This window comes from Dryas octopetala, chromosome 6 (assembly GCF_963921425.1).
Source record: "Dryas octopetala chromosome 6, drDryOcto1.1, whole genome shotgun sequence".
Lineage (NCBI taxonomy): Eukaryota > Viridiplantae > Streptophyta > Magnoliopsida > Rosales > Rosaceae > Dryas > Dryas octopetala.
In genome coordinates this window covers 11,235,603-11,252,881 of record NC_141371.1, presented here as the reverse complement: position 1 = coordinate 11,252,881, position 17,279 = coordinate 11,235,603, and the positions used below count along the sequence as shown (strand labels likewise).

At 37.0% G+C, this 17,279-nt stretch overlaps 2 protein-coding genes across 2 annotated transcripts; one reads left to right on the top strand and one right to left on the bottom strand.

Annotated features, from left to right (window-relative positions):
* Positions 1-1,131: 1,131 nt before the first annotated feature.
* LOC147282363 (glutamate receptor 2.7-like) lies at positions 1,132-8,850 on the bottom strand. Its single transcript, XM_086248201.1, has 5 exons — positions 8,643-8,850; positions 5,298-6,643; positions 4,269-4,578; positions 2,065-2,459; positions 1,132-1,782 (listed from the first exon to the last, which is right to left on the bottom strand). The coding sequence occupies exons 1-5, from the start codon at positions 8,833-8,835 to the stop codon at positions 1,132-1,134; spliced, it is 2,895 nt and encodes a 964-aa protein (XP_086104327.1). The 5' UTR covers positions 8,836-8,850.
* Positions 8,851-13,786: 4,936 nt separating this feature from the next.
* LOC147282362 (glutamate receptor 2.8-like) lies at positions 13,787-16,332 on the top strand. Its single transcript, XM_086248200.1, has 4 exons — positions 13,787-14,431; positions 14,661-14,976; positions 15,165-15,565; positions 15,754-16,332. The coding sequence occupies exons 1-4, from the start codon at positions 13,802-13,804 to the stop codon at positions 16,330-16,332; spliced, it is 1,926 nt and encodes a 641-aa protein (XP_086104326.1). The 5' UTR covers positions 13,787-13,801.
* Positions 16,333-17,279: the final 947 nt, after the last annotated feature.

Here is a 17,279-nt window from a genome sequence, read left to right as displayed (position 1 = left end):
AACTAAAAAGATGAATTCAATGTTTTCGATAAACATTGAAATGATAATGATGGTAATCAAATGGTCATATAATTTTCGATTTTTCTTCTTATTGAAAGGGATCCCTCTTTAGAAGGGAACTAGCCTATATATGTATATAGAGGGCCCTTAACTTGAGGTATTAGATATATTTCATTTTAGACATAATGAAATATAGCTTGTGGAACCTTTTAGTTTATATATATATATATATATATATATAAGAAAATGTTCTCTTGCTAGAGTATTGTAACATCAAAATACTTATGTTAATAAGGTGTGGCTGTTTAATCATCTGATTAGTTCAATGGATGCATCTGATCACTGAACTACATATATATATATATTGTAGGGTAGCCGAGAAAAGGATGTCCACACATATGATGATATGACATGCATCCTCTTTGATCTTGTATGTATATACATATAAAAATATAAAATATATATTCTCTTATGAAATTTAGATCTTTGATTAGATTGATTCTTACTTAAATATGCGGTCAGATTATCTTTCAGCATAAATATCTTATCATGTACTTATGTTGCGAGACTGTCCGGCAAAAGAGAATAATAAGCTAGTATGCAATTTCTTCACCGAAACAATGTTATATATGTGTTACTTGGCAGAACTACGATGCTGCAGTGGGAGAAATAACCAATACAGCAAACAGGTACGTCATTGTATGTTGACTTTACATGGACATACGTACATATAGGATCTGGGATATAGTGCCTATCAAAAGAACTAGGAAAAATCCCTGGCAGTTCTTGAAGCCTCAGACCTGGGACCTTTGGGCCGGTTATAAGCCATTGTTTTATCATACGTTAGCTGTAAGCTTGACTAGTCAGCAGCCAATCTAGTCAGCTTCTAGAAGTTAGTCTGTTACAGTTTTTGATTAGCTGGCAAGATTAATTACGAATATGTTAGAAATTAGTTTTCTGTAACAAAGCTATATAAGCTCTCACTGTAACATTTGGGTGTGTGAAAAACAATGAGAATTCTCCAGTTTATCTTTTCATTTTCTTGCATATTTTCTTAGCTACCAATCATGAATTTTACTTACTCAATCATCATATTCATTGGTTTTGTAGTCTGGGTTCTTGAACACCGGATCAACGAAGATTTTCCTGGGCCTGAACATCACCAAATTGGCACAAGCTTTTGGCTCTCCTTCTCGACCATGGTTTTCGCACAATATTATCTATTGGCCGGGTTGCTTGACCATTGGGATCCGAATCGACATGTATAGAAGGTCTTTCCTGCATTTCAAAAACAGTGCTATGTGATTGAACAGTGTCGTTCAAAGGAGTTGATGGCCTTGGGGAGTAATTGATGTTATTGTTTGGTGAGGATTCAACTGTACCTATACCCCGAACACTCTCTTGCACCTTGCTCTCTTCTAAAGTATGCGAACTCGTGTCTTTTTTGTCGTATGCTTTTAATATGACAGAAATTCTTGTCCAAAATGAGGCTTGTGGATCAAAGTTCATCCAGATTTCTCTATGGTCATAGAGAAACATAGCTGCAAATATGAGGAGAGCTAATGATGAAGAAACCCATACAATCAGGAAGAGGCCCCAAAAGCTATCAAGGCTAAGAGGACTGTTGGAAGAGTTGGAAGACCCTGTGGTGTTGGAGTATCCTATACAATTACTTGCTTTTTTCTGGAACCACTTGTTCTGGATGTTCCTTATAACTCCCCGGCCCAGATTAGTGATCACCTTTGAAACATCAAGTGTGAGAGGCGAGCCTTTTGGGAAGACCTGCAAGTCACAAAATCAAACACAAAATATAAGAAGTACCCAAATGCATGTTCTCCTAATATTGGATAAATTTTTAGTAACTGTGAGGGACAATGAATAATCACTCTTCGATTGCATGTAATCCTCTAAATAGATAACTCATTGACTCGCTATATTTAATTCAACCATTGAGTGTAATAAGTGCTCATAGTTGCTCAAAATTTTTCCATTGGAAGAACATAACTGGTCATGAGAAAACGTGTAGATAAGAAAATGTCAAAGAAAAAGAGCAAGTAAACTTACAAAGGCAAAACCGTCAGCATTAAATGTTGGTTCAACCATGGTATATTTTGAGCAATAAGTTGAAAGAAAAAGTTCCAAGTAAGGGGTTTCATCAAAAGCAGCAGAAATAATCCCTTCTTTAAAAAGTTCATCCAAGTCGTCTGTGGAAGTATAGGCCATAATCTTATCATCTTGAAATCCTACTTGTCTCAAAGTCATATATACAAAAGAACCTTCTTGGTAGCCAACCTTGTCCCCATTCTTCAAGAGCAGGTTTACATCAGCAACGGTTGGTTGGAGCTGTTGCACTGTTAAATGTGATGCCAAACTGGCGGTATAACTTTGAGTGAGTACGAGGACAACGAAGCACCATACGATCACTACAAACCTAGCTAAGTTGCTCAGTACTCGTTCCGCTGTTACAAAACAATCAAAAGAAATGATATGGACATTAATGAAATGGGTATTTTGATTATGCTCAAAAGCTTGAGCTGTTATTAGATTTAACACATGTCTTTTCTTGTAGGGTTTAGGATTTAACACATATATGTCTTTTTTCTAGTTAATGATCTAAAAGTTCATCTTTAATTTTGAATTTTTTTATTCTCGTTAATGCGATAAAAAAAAATCTCCTTCATTTTTTTTCTTCAATAGGTTTAGGCGCTTTGGAAAAGCTATCGGCAGGTCCACTTTTTAAAACAAGGATGTATCGACCCGCTTCTAAAAGTTCATCTTTAATTTTGAATTAATTTTAATCCCCTTAATGCGATAAAAAAAATTCCCTGATATTTTTTCTTAAATAGGTTTAGGCACTTTGCAAAAGTGACCGGCAGATCCACTTTTTAAAACAAGGATGGATCGACCTGCTTTTTACCCCCCACCTCCCTTTTTGATGTTTTGATCTCTTACGTATCTCATAATGTAGTTTACTTCAGGGTTAGATTCATTTTAACTACACTCAATAATATGGCTTAACAGTCGGTCAGTTACATGTTGTAACTAATAGTAAATCACAATTACAAAATTAAGGTACGTGCATGTAATGATGTGATTATGTGATTTCATATATGCTTATACTTTTATGTGTTTGTAGTGGTGTATTAATTAATTAAATTTTCATATGTATAACAAAAAGACAAGACATTATTATAAGTACATTTTTATGCAATGTTTTTGGTTGTACGTAACTGAGCAACATAGTTGTAATTGACACATATTTACAAGTGTATAACAAAGCTGACCCATCGGTAGAGTGGTCAGTCGATAGCTGGCTTAATTTGTTGGACAATTGGCCACTTAAAAATGGACTAGCCTTTATTTGTTTTTAGCGCCTCTCCTCATTTGTCTATATACTTTTCTATTTGCCCTTATTAATTAAAAACACTTTTTTTTGTTGATTTAGGTTCATTGGTCTTCAGATTTAGATTCGGATATTTTTATGGTTTTCTACTTAACAAGTCAAATTGAAAAAGAATCTTAACCCATAGTCCACCCGGTCCAAAACTTATCTCTCAAGACAAAATTAGCGCATGTCGAGCGCCGAAAATTCTTGCTGAGTGCTCAGCAGTTACAAATGCAGCTTGTATCTGCAACTTAAAAATTATGTATACAACTTCAAAATTAACTCAAAATTAATGTAAATGCAGATGCATCTGTATCTCCAAAAGTTGTAGCCTTGACAAGAATTCTGAATGCTAGCTTAACAGCCTTTTCATGCTGACGGACGCGCGTACGCTCACATAATGTCATTTAGCTTAATTTTTTTAGGTGTATTTCCAATTAAGAAACTTGCAATTTTTGTACTTAGATTAATTTATCTATATTTTTTTCCTAACATTCTTTAGAAAACTACGGAAAACCTTGACAACTTTTAAAAATACTCAAAAATTCTCAATGAGTGTCTGAAAGAAAGAAAAAGGACAGAGTTTCTATTTTTAAAAGTTATGGAACAATCCCTCTTCCTTTTGAGTATTTTAAAAAGTTGTTAGGGTTCCTATGAGGCTATGAGTAGTGAATTCTAAGATGTGAGGCAAATATTAACTATAAATTTATATAGTTAATTTTCCTAATATGTCGATCAGTTGGTATCGCAGTATTGGACTACTTACAGTTTAGTATAGAGTAAATCAATTTTTTCTACAAAGCACTGTTGGAGTTCATCACCTCAGACCAAAAAAAAGTTCATCACGTATTCTTCAGAATAGATTAAGATGAAGGGAACTTACAGTGTGCGAAAACCATGGTTGAGAAGGAGAACCAAAAACATGTGCCAATTTGGTGCCATCGACTAGGCCCGCGAAAGTCTTCGTTGATCCGGTGTTCAAGAACCCAGACTACAAAACCAATGAATATGAAAGAACAGCCACTTATTAACCAAAGCTCCCAGGTCAGAGGCTTCAAAAACACCCATGTATTTTCCAAACTTTTGATTGGCGCGACCATTGATATCCCATTTTGTGTGTATGTCAATGAAAAGTCAACATACAAGGACCTGTTTGCTCTTATGGTTATATCTCCCACTGCAGCATCATAGTTCTGTCAAGTAACAAAGCACATTGTTTCAGTGAAGAAATTAATTGAATATATAGATAATCCTTAATTCTCATGAAAATATTGATAAAGATTGGATGTCAATTAATCGATCAATAGTTCTAGGCCGGTTAACTTCTGGTCTGGTAGTTGAAACACTAATGTGTTGATCGATCCGCATCCTCTGCCGATCATGCTATGTCTTATTGTTCGTTAGGCTACTTGTAAGTAATAAAAAAACCGAGATACTTTATCAAGAACCTGAAGGATGATGCTAATACATGATAAAAAGTATTTTGTCATTATTTTCTGGAGACTATGTTAAAGAGGCAGTCATTCTCTCATGCAAACCCAAGTCGTGAGGACCTGGTCGGGTCCCGAATACCATACAACGAAATATAATGTTATTCTTTTACTATAACATCTTTATATATATGATAATACATGATGTTCATCCTATATTATGTTCTTATACGGCATCCTTATATTATATAATGATACATGTTGCCCATCCTATACCTGGCCTATACCATAAAGTTTTCATCTATGAAGACATTCTCGTATTGGATGGACATCATGTATCGTTGTATATATAGTATCCAGATCCGCATGACTCGGGTGCTAATTCCCAAAGACAGCCGTGCTTTTGCTAGATGAAAATGTGAAATCAGAGAAAAAAAAATCATATAATAGAAAAATTAAGTAGCAAATAATGAGCGTTTTACCCCAAGAAACACTTGAAAGACCAAATCATTGTAGGTCCCAGATGACTGACCATCAGGCTTTCCAAAGGGATAATACTCGAAAGGAACATCATATGGTAACTCCTTTATTACTGTTTCAAAGACGTCAATGCAAAATCCAGTGACCTTGGTTGTGTTAGTTGTAGGATCATATGTCACATTCATAAATTGTTCAAACCCGACCGTCACTGGAACTAAAACTTTCAACTTATTCATAATTCCAGAAATCTGCCAACCTTTTGGAATGGTGGTGGTGTCTCCCGGCCATATGATAGTTCCAAAAGCACCAAGAGCAAAAGTACTGGCATTCGAATATGTGCCTGTGTTTGGGGAATTTAAGTGTCTTACAAGTCCATTCTGGGGTGTCCAATATCCAATCCCTTTTACCCCATTACCATGCACATTAACTATCTCAAAATTTGAAGATTCTAGTTGTCCATTAACTAGACTGAAATGTCCTGAAAGGCCTCTGAATATTGTACTTGATAGTGTTTGGACAAGTTCAGGACCAGTTTGAGAGACCCCTAATCCTTCGAGAATATCACCAGAAATGTTCATCTTTTGGAAGTTAAAGTTTGTGGTCCTAACATTCTCAACTGCCATAGCCAATGCCCAAGCAGCATCATAAGCCCACAGTCCAAAAACATCCAATTCAACTTTAAGGATATTGGCTGGATTTTCATTTTGAAATTTCCTTTGCCATCTAACCGTGAAATTTTCAAGCTCTGGTGTATTTGGAGCATAAGTTCTTAAACCCAACGCCCCCTGCATGTTTTCTAGGACAGAAGAATTTATGGAACCAAAAAAGTTAGTCATCCCATCTGTCATTATCCAGACATAACCTTCACCCATCATTCCAATCTCTTTTGCCATGGCAAAAAGCCGAGAGCCAAGAGAAGGCAACATGTGTACTATGAATACCCTTGTTTGCATTGTCATCAACTGGTGAAGCTTTGCAACAATTTGGTCATCAGTTGCCATTGGAGGAATGACACATAAATAGGGGATATGAGCACCAACCTCTTGCAAAGCATTAGTCAAGTAAGGTATTACTCCCTCCCCGAACTCGTTGTTAACGTAGATGGGCACTACTTCACGCCATCCAAAGGCTTGGATGATGGCACTCACAGCTTGCACTTGAGATGCGTCATTCTGTGCAACTCGAAAAAAATATGAACTCGGAAAGGAAGTTGAAGGCCTTGTTGTTGAAAAGGAGATTATGGGCACGTGAGCTTTATCTCCAAGATCAATTACAAAGTTGGTTTGCATTGATGATTCCGGCCCAATGATGATGGCTTGCACTTCAACATTCTTTATCAAGTCTAGAGCTGTTTCAAGGGTGAAAGATATTAGAATAAAGCGAAGGGAATTTCAATTCTAAATGGACATCTCTCATTTGCTCACTAACTATTGATTTAGTGGTATTTTCTCCGACAATATTTTCGGAGAAGTCCCAAGTTCGACTACTCCTCCCTCAAATAAAAAAAAGTAAAGGAAAGTTCTAAATGGACATCTCTCAATTATTGCTCACTAAACCTAGCTAACAACATCTTTTAAGAAATTGCCCTTAAAGAAAGTTAAAAAATAAAAAATAAAAAACAACACCTTTAACCCCCCCCCCCCCCTCCTCTTGGGCGAGGCGCAAGTGGTTTCTCCATCTTCTAAAGAAGCCGGGGGGCTACCACTCCTCCCTCCTCCCTCCTCAATCTCCCTCTCTCTCTCTCTCTCTCTCTCTCTCTCTCTCTCTCTCATCTTCATCCTCATGGGCAGAGCCCAAAATGACACTGCCAAGGACGTCACAGTAAGTCTGAAGTCCAGCAAGGTCATGAGCCTCAAACTTTGGCCGTGTGTGGCGAGAGTTGGTCAACTCTACTTGATAAATTTGGATATATATAACGACTTGAAAGTTAAATTTGAGGACAATTACAATATCAAAGTCAACAAGATATGGGCTTTGGGTACTTAGTTAGGAATTGTGGATATAATTTGGCAAAAAAAAAAAAAAAAAAAGGAATTGTGGATATCAAATATAAATGTCTCACACCATATAAGCGATTGTTCATAGTTGGGCTTGCCCTCACCCTGTATTAGACTTAGGTGCTCAAGTTGGAGACAAGACATGCAATATTAGTGCAACGTGGTGGGTCCGGGTCTAAAAGATGTGGGCTCCCCAATTTCATGCTATGCAAAAGAGTATGAATCTATGTCAACTTTTGCTTAGACAGCATAGATTATAAGATACGTAACTGCTTGCTTAGATTTATGCGATTGGTGATGAGTATAAGGTTCGTATTCAAAGTTGAGTACCCAAGTATTGTTTGAAATAATATATACAGTGGCGGTTCAATAAAAAGTGAGGCATACGGCGAAATTACACAGAGGCCTTCTAAATATATTATTTAAAGAACAATACTTGGGTCACCCCTTGGGGGTACCTCAAGGTCATCCCACCTCCCCAAATAATGATTTCGACAATGTCGGCGCATAATCGGAACCGTTCAATTTTTAGATAACATATTAAAGATTATCTCTGCAAAAAATCAAATCAATCAGAAATCGTTTGATTATATAACTGTTGTTAATTAAATAGAAAAAATCAACGGTTTGGTAAAAAAATTACTCTTTAATTGAAAACCATCTATTTTTTCTATTTAATTGACAACAGTTATATAACCAAACGATTTCCGATTGATTTGATTTTTTGTAGAGATGATTTTTAATATGTTATCTAAAAAGTGAACGGTTCCGATTATGCGCCGACATTACCGAAATCATGATTTGAGGAGGGTGAGGTGACCTTGAGGTACCCCCAAGGGGTGACCCAAGTATTGTTCAATTTAAAAATATTTTTTTAAAAAAAATCTTAAGTTAGGAGGCCTTTTTTCTTAAGTTTTTCATATCTAGATTCAAATTTTCTACTAGACATAATGATTACTAATAACAAGAAAGTGGAAAGCCTCTTTCTGAATTCTGAGGCCTAATTGGCTAATTATAAATATTTAAAGTTATTTTTTTTAATAGTGTGTCAAATACTTTCAATACGAGGTCTCCCTCAACATGAGGCCCTAAGCACAGGTTTGATCGCCTTATGCTTAAGCCGGCACTAAATATACAAGGCTAAAATTAAAATTTGAGTAAAAACAAGTTAAAAAACACAACATGCATATTCCAAAATATGATGTCGATCTAAAGAAATGTTGATTCTTGATAAAAAAAAAAAATGTTAATTTAATAAAAAACAGCTAATGATTCAAAAGTTAATATGGAACAAAAACAAAACATGATATATCAATCAAAAAAGAGAAGAGATCGAGATGGAGAGAGAACCTGCAGCAGCTTGAAAAACAACATCTGTCATGGAGTCCCTTGTGTGTAGGAGCAGCCTAGTGTTGTAGTAAGCATGAGAGGCATAGAAGTCAGAGAGGGCCATGTTGATGCAGCTCAGCCCTATCTTCCCAAACAGGGAATCAAAGTCAACCACCACACCCACATTTACTGGGATCGTTGAGTTTTGTGCCATGCCAAAGAAATTAATCCTAAAGAATAGCAACAAGAACAAGAAGAGAGGGCTGCAGGTTGGATTGAATATCATGTTTGAATCTCTAGGAAGGTCTGCAATCAACTCATGGTATCGATATCCAGTAAGAAGAAATTTATTTATATGATGGTTATGGTTGATGGGGTGTTCCAAGATTCCTCACTTGAATCTCTTGGAAGCTTCAAGGTAGAATAAACGAATTTCATGTTGACCGGCCAAATAAAAAAGGCAATATGAATATATAAATATGAAGTCAATGACAATGTGTGACTTAGTAGTTGTTTCATAGTATTCAATGGGCATGGATATTTGAATACTAAAGTGGTACAGATCGATTACAGATGTGTTCAAATTCTATAGACTTTATAGACTTAATTGATCGAACAATTAAGCAAAAGACTAAGATTATTAGGCAAGTTTGTATAGGATTTCAGAGGTGAAAGGAGATTGAGAAGAAATTGAAATGAATGGCTCGTTGGCCCGATTTTTTTAAAGTGGTTTGCTTTATACAACTTAAGTGTGAACACTCATAAATACAAGTATGGTGCAAAGTCAAAGTAGCAAGCTATATATCTAACGGGTAAAGGGGGATCACACAATCCCATAAGTCAAGGATTGATTATGTATGCAGACCTAGCTGTACTAGATGAATGGTGTAGTAGACCTAGTTGTCTTAGTTGTCTTAGTTGTCTCTTTAGTTTGTAGAATCTAAAACTTTAGAGTATCACTACTTGTACCATCTCAATTATTGAATAAGTCTTTTATCAATTTTCTCATAGAAATGAGACTTACATACGCCTGTCTCATATAGAAGCTAGGGTCTCAATTCTATTAGCTAGAAAGATAGTATAAAACATAATCAATTGAGAACAAATAGTACGTTTTATTCATAAACCATAAACTTGTAACTTGTTAATTAAAGCTGGTGGGCTTGAAGCTTAAGATACTGCATGGGGGAGCTCTTAGCCATTGCCACTGAAATGTACAAGGCTGCCCTCAAAGATGATGAAAAAGAGAAGGGTGGTTGTACATCATTAGAAGGAATAAATTAAACTTGCATGTCCCCTTGATAAGGGACGTGGCATCCCTCCCAAGAGAGAGACATGACATAAATGAGAGAAAGAGAAAGAGGAGAGAGGGAGATCGAGGGGGACAAAGACAGAGATAGAGATGAGAGGGAGGAATGCCACCTCTCCTATCCCTTTGATAGGCAAGTCCTTCTCCATTAGAAGAGGTGAGACCTTATGAGTTATGAATTTTGTTGCTTTGTCTTTAAAGAGTCTACCACTATATGGAGCTCGTACCTTCTCCTATTTTTAAAGACTGCTGCTATATATTCTCACGCTCAATTCCTTTTCACTTCACACCCCTTTCCTTTAATTTGTAAAATCAAACCCAATACAAAAAGATCATAAAGGACACAATTTAAAACAAAACAAAACCCAACATAACCCCCACCCTGACCCGACCCAACCCTAATGTTGCCGGTGGTCCAACCTGCCGACCTTCCTTCCTTTCTCTCTTCCTATTTCTCTTTCTCATTCACTATCTGTCTATATCCCTCTCTTCATTTCCCTCTCACTTCTATCTTCTCTCCCTTTCTCTCCAATCTGTTGCAAAGGGAGGCTGGTAAGATCAGTTGATGCCGACCTCCGATCTAGACACAGCAAGGTCACTGGCCTTCCTTTGAAACAGATCGGAGAGCAGAGAGTGAGAGAGGAAAGATAGGAAAAGAGAGAGAGATAGAGAAAGGAAGGGGGCCAGCGGTACCCGCCGGTGATAGTGGTAGCACATGCGCAGTGGGGTTGGGGCTGGGGTCGAGGTGGGGATTGTGTTGCTTTTTTTTTGTTTTTGTTTAATGAGGATATTTTGAGAATTGTAGAGGGTGTGTATGGAGAAATGGATTAAAATTAAAGAGGGTTTCTATATGCACACCATTTTTCCTCTCATTACACACCCTTTACTTCTACAAACCCTATTTTACTTTTAAATTTCTCTTTAAACACCTCCAATATTACCAAATAACCTCATCTACACACGAAAAAAAAAAAAAACCTAACTACAACACTCCAAACTCGACCCATCCCCTCCACACTGCCACTGGACTCGCCGGCTCATTCTTCCTCCCTCCTCTGTTTCTCTCTCTTTCTCTCTCTTTCTCTCTCTCTATCTCTCTCTCTTCCCTCTCTCTCTCTAGCGTTTTCTTTCTCTCTTTCGCGGGACCTTTGTCGGGAAGGGAGGCTGGCGAGCTTGAGATCAGAAGTCAGAAACTTTCGATCTAGAGGCCGACAAGCACACCGGCCTCCCTTTCCGTTCGGTAAGGGTCTTGCAAAAAAGAGAAAGAGAAAGAGAAAGAGAAAGAGAGAGAGAGAGAGAGAGAGAGAGAGAGAGAGGCAGAAGGAAGAAATGCGCCGCCGACAAGGAATCCAACTACCGGTCGGTGACAAGAGCGGTGGCGGGCAAAAAGAGGCCAGCAAGGAGTTGGGTGATTTTTGGTTTATTTTGTCAGTTTTTTTATTTTCTGTCCTTTATGGTAATTTTGTTTTGGGTGATTTTTGTCATTTCAAAAAATAGGTAAAGGGGGTGTCACGGGTGTGTAGTGAGATGAAGAGGGGTAATATATATTAAAAAATATATATGTGTGTGAGGTGAGAAAAATAGAGGTGTGTGGATAACATCAGTTTTTTAAAACATTATTTTTTTCCCTCCTCTAGTTTTAATTTCAGACGTCTGAATTCAGTAAAATAGATCCAGTGTTCAACTATATAGGCTTCAAAGAAAAAAAGTCTTCTGTACGTTGTTGAAGTCTATAAAACAGAATTTGAACCGTTCTCTAGTCTGTATAATATTAGTTTTTGCTTAGTTATATGAATTTGCACAAATAATGCATGCAACATATATTAATATTATGGAACAACTACTAAGATCAAAAATTGTCATTGACTTCAATTTATATTATATATTTTTTATGTTAGCTAGAAATTTCCTTGACTTTTTTTTAGGGCCGGCTAACTTGAAATTTACTCTACATTGAAGCTACCAAGAGATTCAAGCGAGGTTTCTTGGAAACCCCATCATTCATAATGATCATATAAATAAGCTTCTTCCTACTCGATCGATGTCATGAATTGCAGACCTTCCAACTTCCAAGAGATTCAAACATGATCAATAATCTTAACAGTACCAGCCAAGTTTATTCTCTCTTGTTGTTGTTGTTATTGTTTAGGATTAATTTCTTTGGCATGGCACAAAACACAACGATCCCAGTAAATGTGGGTGTGGTGGTTGACTTTGATTCGCTGTTTGGGAAGATAGGGCTGAGCTGCGCACATCAACATAGCCCTCTCTGACTTCTATGCCTCTCATGCTTATTACAACACAAGGGACTCCATGACAGATGCTGTTGTGGAAGCTGCTGCAGGGTTCTCTCTCCCTCTCTCTTCTCTTTTGATCATGTTTTGTTTTTGTTCCACGCATATAGTTTTGAATCTGTAATTGCTTTTCATTATAAAATAATATTTTTTTATCAATTACTTATTGGTTTAGTAGTATTTTTAATGTTTCAACGGTTTTAAGTTCAAAACCAATCCTTGGATGAAAAAAATATTTATATATTGAAATTGTATTCTTTTAGGTGTCTTGTTTAATTGATTTTGACTTTTGATAGTTGAAAACAATTTCAACCTCAAAAGTTAATCAAATTGATTTTGTCGTCTTCTAATTAAACACTTGAGCGAACAACTCATTCCCCCAAGGAGCATCTCCTCCAACTCCATCTCGCCAAAGTTCAAGTCTCGTCTTCCTCTCCTTCATGAATCAAGAAAAACAATAGGCGCTCATCTCTAAAACAGTATCGATCTCTACATTTATATTAGATTCAACCTTAAACAAGATATAGCAGATCCTTAAAAGCCCACTCTAATGTCAAACCTAGGAAGTTTCAACCTCAGCATCATGGAGTAAAAACCGGAAGTCCAAAGAAAGCAAGTTTTAAAATGTCAACTTGGGCTTAAATTAAACAATATGCTAGAGTCACATAAAAGACATGAGACGACTGATCCTAATAAGTTTTATTGTAAATTTGTAATTTTAAAACTGTCACTTGGAGCCCATGCTAAAAACCCCTAATAAATATTGGTTCTCCAGCCTAGAATCCTGCTCATTTCTAATTAAAGTTGGACTTGCATCATAATTTACTTCAATTTCTAATGTTCATCATTGAAACAGCCCTAGACTTAATAAAGAATGTTCAAGTACAAGCAATCATCATTGGGCCGGAATCTTCAATGCAAGCCAACTTTGTAATTGATCTTGGTGATAAAGCTCAGGTGCCCATAATCTCCTTTTCAACAAGCCCTTCCATAACTTCTTTTCGGAGTTCATACTTTTTTCGAGTTGCACTGAATGACTCATCTCAAGTGCAAGCCATAAGTGCCATCATCCAAGCCTTTGGTTGGACTGAAGTAGTGCCCATCTACGTTGACAATGAGTTCGATGAGGGAGTAATATCTCATTTGACTAATGCTTTGCAAGAGGTTGGTGCTCATATCCCCTATATAAGTGTCATCTCTCCAATGGCCACTGATGACCAAATTGTTGCACAGCTTCAACAGTTGTTGACAATGAAACAAGGGTATTCATCGTACACATGTTGCCTTCTCTTGGCTCTCGGGTTTTTGCCAAGGCAAAAGAGATTGGCATGATGGGTGAAGGTTATGTTTGGATAATGACAGATGGGATGGCCAACTTTTTTGGTTCCATAAATTCTTCTGTCATAGATAACATGCAGGGGGTGTTGGGTTTAAAAACTTATATTCCAAATACAAAAGAGCTTGAAGATTTCATAGTCAGATGGCAAAGGAAATTCCAAAAGGACAATCCAACCATCCTTAATGTTAATTTGGATGTTTTTGGACTGTGGGCTTATGATGCTGCTTGGGCACTAGCCATGGCAGTTGAGAAGGTTAGGAGTAGTACTACAAACTTCAACTTCCAAAAGGTGAACATTTCTGGCAGTTCCAATGATCTAGAAAGAATAGAGGTCTCTCAGAGTGGTCCTGAACTTGTCCAAGCACTATCAAGTACAATATTCAGAGGCCTTTCCGGAAATTTCAGTCTTGTTAATGGACAACTGAAATCATCAAATTTTCAGATAGTTAATGTCAATGGTAATGGGGTAAGAGGAATTGGGTTTTGGACACCACAAAATGGACTTGTAAGAAGCTTAAATTCCACAAACACAAACACATATTCTAATACTACTTCCAGTGCCAGTTCTCTTGGACCCATTATATGGCCTGGAGACACTACCACCATTCCAAAAGGTTGGCAGATTCCTAACCATGGGAATAAGTTGAAAATTCTAGTTCCGGTAAAGCATGGGTTTGAAGAATTTGTGAATGTGACATATGATCCTAGTACTAACACAACCTTGGTCACCGGATATTGCATAGACGTCTTTGAAGCAGCGATAGAAGAACTACCATATGCTGTTTCTTACGAATTTTATCCCTTTGCAAAGCCTAATGGCGAGCTGGCTGGCAGCTACAATGATTTGATCTTTCAAGTGTTTCTTGGGGTAAATCATTTATCCTTTGCTACTTTTTCAATACATCATTTTTTGTTTATGGAGTAATGCTACATCAATCAAGTTGTGAACATCTCTAATAGAGCTAGAATCCACTTATATTGGAGATGGTCCAAATAGTAGTTTTATTTTATTTTTTCTGATATTTCACATTTTATTCTAGCAAAAGTGTTAAATTTCTTCATTGAAACAAATTACAATGTCATATCTTATTTGACAGAACTATGATGCAGCAGTGGGAGATATAACGAATAGAGCAAATAGGTCGTTGTATGTTGACTTTACATTGCCATACACAGAATCTGGGGTATCAATGGTGGTTCCTATCAAACACAACAAAAGTAAGAAAAGTGCATTGGTGTTCTTGAAGCCTTTTACCTGGAACCTTTGGGTTATAAGCTGCTGTTTTTTCGTTATCACTGGTTTTGTTGTTTGGGTTCTTGAGCACCGGATAAATGAAGATTTTCGCGGGTCTCCACAACGCCAAGTAGGCACAATCTTTTGGTTCTCCTTCTCAACCATGGTTTTTGCGCACAGTAAGTTCTCTTCATGTTAAGTCTTTTTTTTTTTTTTTTTTTTTGGTGATGCGCATCTTAATCAATTTTGTAGACGCTTTCATCAAAACTATCCACAAATGTACCCCATCTTTTCTTTAAGGAAACTAAACAATTGATACTCATTTTTTTGATTAATTGTTTGCTTATTTTCTTTTTATTTTTGACAGGGGAGCAAATAAATAGCAACTTAGCTAGGTTTGTAGTGACAGTATGGTGTTTTGTTGTGCTCATACTGACTCAAAGTTACACTGCCAGTTTAACATCACTTCTTACAGTGGAACAACTCCAACCAACTGTTACTGATGTAAACCTGCTCCTCAAGAATGGGGACTTTATTGGCTACCAACAACATTCTTTTGTTTATGGGATTTTGATAAAACTAGGATTTCATGCACAAAAGCTTAAGGCCTATACATCTGCAGAAGAGTTGGATCGACTTCTTAAAACAGGGAGTGTTTCTGCGGCATTTGATGAAACCCCTTTCATGAACCTTTTTCTTTCAACTTATTGCTCCAAATATGCCATGGTTGAGCCAACATTGTTTAAATTTGACAGCGGTTTTGCCTTTGTAAGTTAATTTACTTATTGCTCTTTTTCTACACCGCTACACTCACTAAATTTGCTCATTATATTTATTTGCATCAAATCTGAGGACACTTAATTTAAACCTCTTTTATTTCTAACAAGTACATATATATACAAACATTATGTTTTCTCATGTGGGATTAACCTTTCTTTGATTTTTGTGACTTACAGGTCTTCCCAAAAGGTTCGTCTCTCACACTCGATGTTTCAAGGGCGATCACTAATCTGCAAGAGGAAGGTAAAATGGAAACTATCAAGGACAAGTGGTTCAATAAACAAGCAAGTTGTAGAGACCCAAACTACAACATGGCTTCTAATTCCAACAGTCCTCTTAGCCTTGATAGCTTTTGGGGCCTCTTCCTGATTACTGGGGTTTCTTCCTCATTAGCTCTACTCATATTTGCTGCCATGTTCCTCTACAAGCATAGACACTTCTTGATACGCCCTGATCCGAAACTCTCATTTTGGAGAAGAATTTGTCTCACATTACAAATAAATGACGCCCAAAAAGACATCCTTTCATATACTTTGAGGAAGAGCCTGCCGCAAAAACTAGCTCATGGTGTAGGCAGGGACGGATGCACGTTGGGAGGAAGGAGGTCGGGCGACCCCCCAACGCCGGAACTCCTAGCCGTGAACCACCTTTCTCAGCCGCCGTTGACCCCCCAAACATCTGGACGGCGACCCCTTGACCTCTGGCCGGTGACCCCCTCGCTGCCCAGCATGCCTAGTCGCCCACCACCTGCTTGATTAAAAGCTTGAGTGGCTGAGTGGTTCAACTGTTCAAGGCTTCAAGCTTGTTTTTTTGAGTAAGATTTCTTTAGTTTTTATAGGGAATTAATGGAGCAAACCCATTGGAAATTATCTGGAACTTGAAACAGAGTCGAAGGCAAATCTCGAGCCATATAAAAAAGATAGATCGAGCTTTGCGAAACTGGGCAATCAATTGAATTCCATCACTATCAAAAACAGCTTTATTATTAATATTAATACACGGATAAAGAAAGGAAGATAGTGGATAATCATTTGAAGAGTTTGAATGAGAGTCGTTGCAAATTTCCAAAGCTTTTCTACAATTGGGTTCAAGGTAGCTAATAAAATTGTTTGGGTTCATTTAAAGGATTTGGATTATCTGCCTTAAAAAAAAAAAAATAATAATTGTTTCAATCCTAACCGTTTAAATATAGGGTAATACTATCATCTCTCTAATAAAAGTTGGCCCACTTGAGTGGGTCCCACTTAGTAGGGCCCACCTCTATTTGAGATATAGTACACTTAGATAGTACATCTAGCATTTTCCTTAAATATAACGTTACAATTTAAACAAAAGACATAAAACTCCCAAAAGGTTCTAAGTCCGACTTATAGGCACCTCTAATGCAAGCTCCCATTTAGACTTGCAGTACAAGCAAAACTTTTTTTGTTTTTTAATCTTTTTTATTTAGGGATGGAGATTCAAATTTAGGACTTCTTTTAACATATTAAAAAAATGTATTATGAAAAAGCTAATATTACAATACAATATAATATACTGAATTGTTTACCAAATATTTTATAAAAGAATGCTGCAGAACACTGGGTACGCACAGAGGGCTATAGAACGTGATGAATTATAAAGAATCTTCTCTACCAAAAAGTCAACGACCCGGACATGGAACAACAAATTTGTCTTCTTCTTCCAACAACAAGAACGGTAT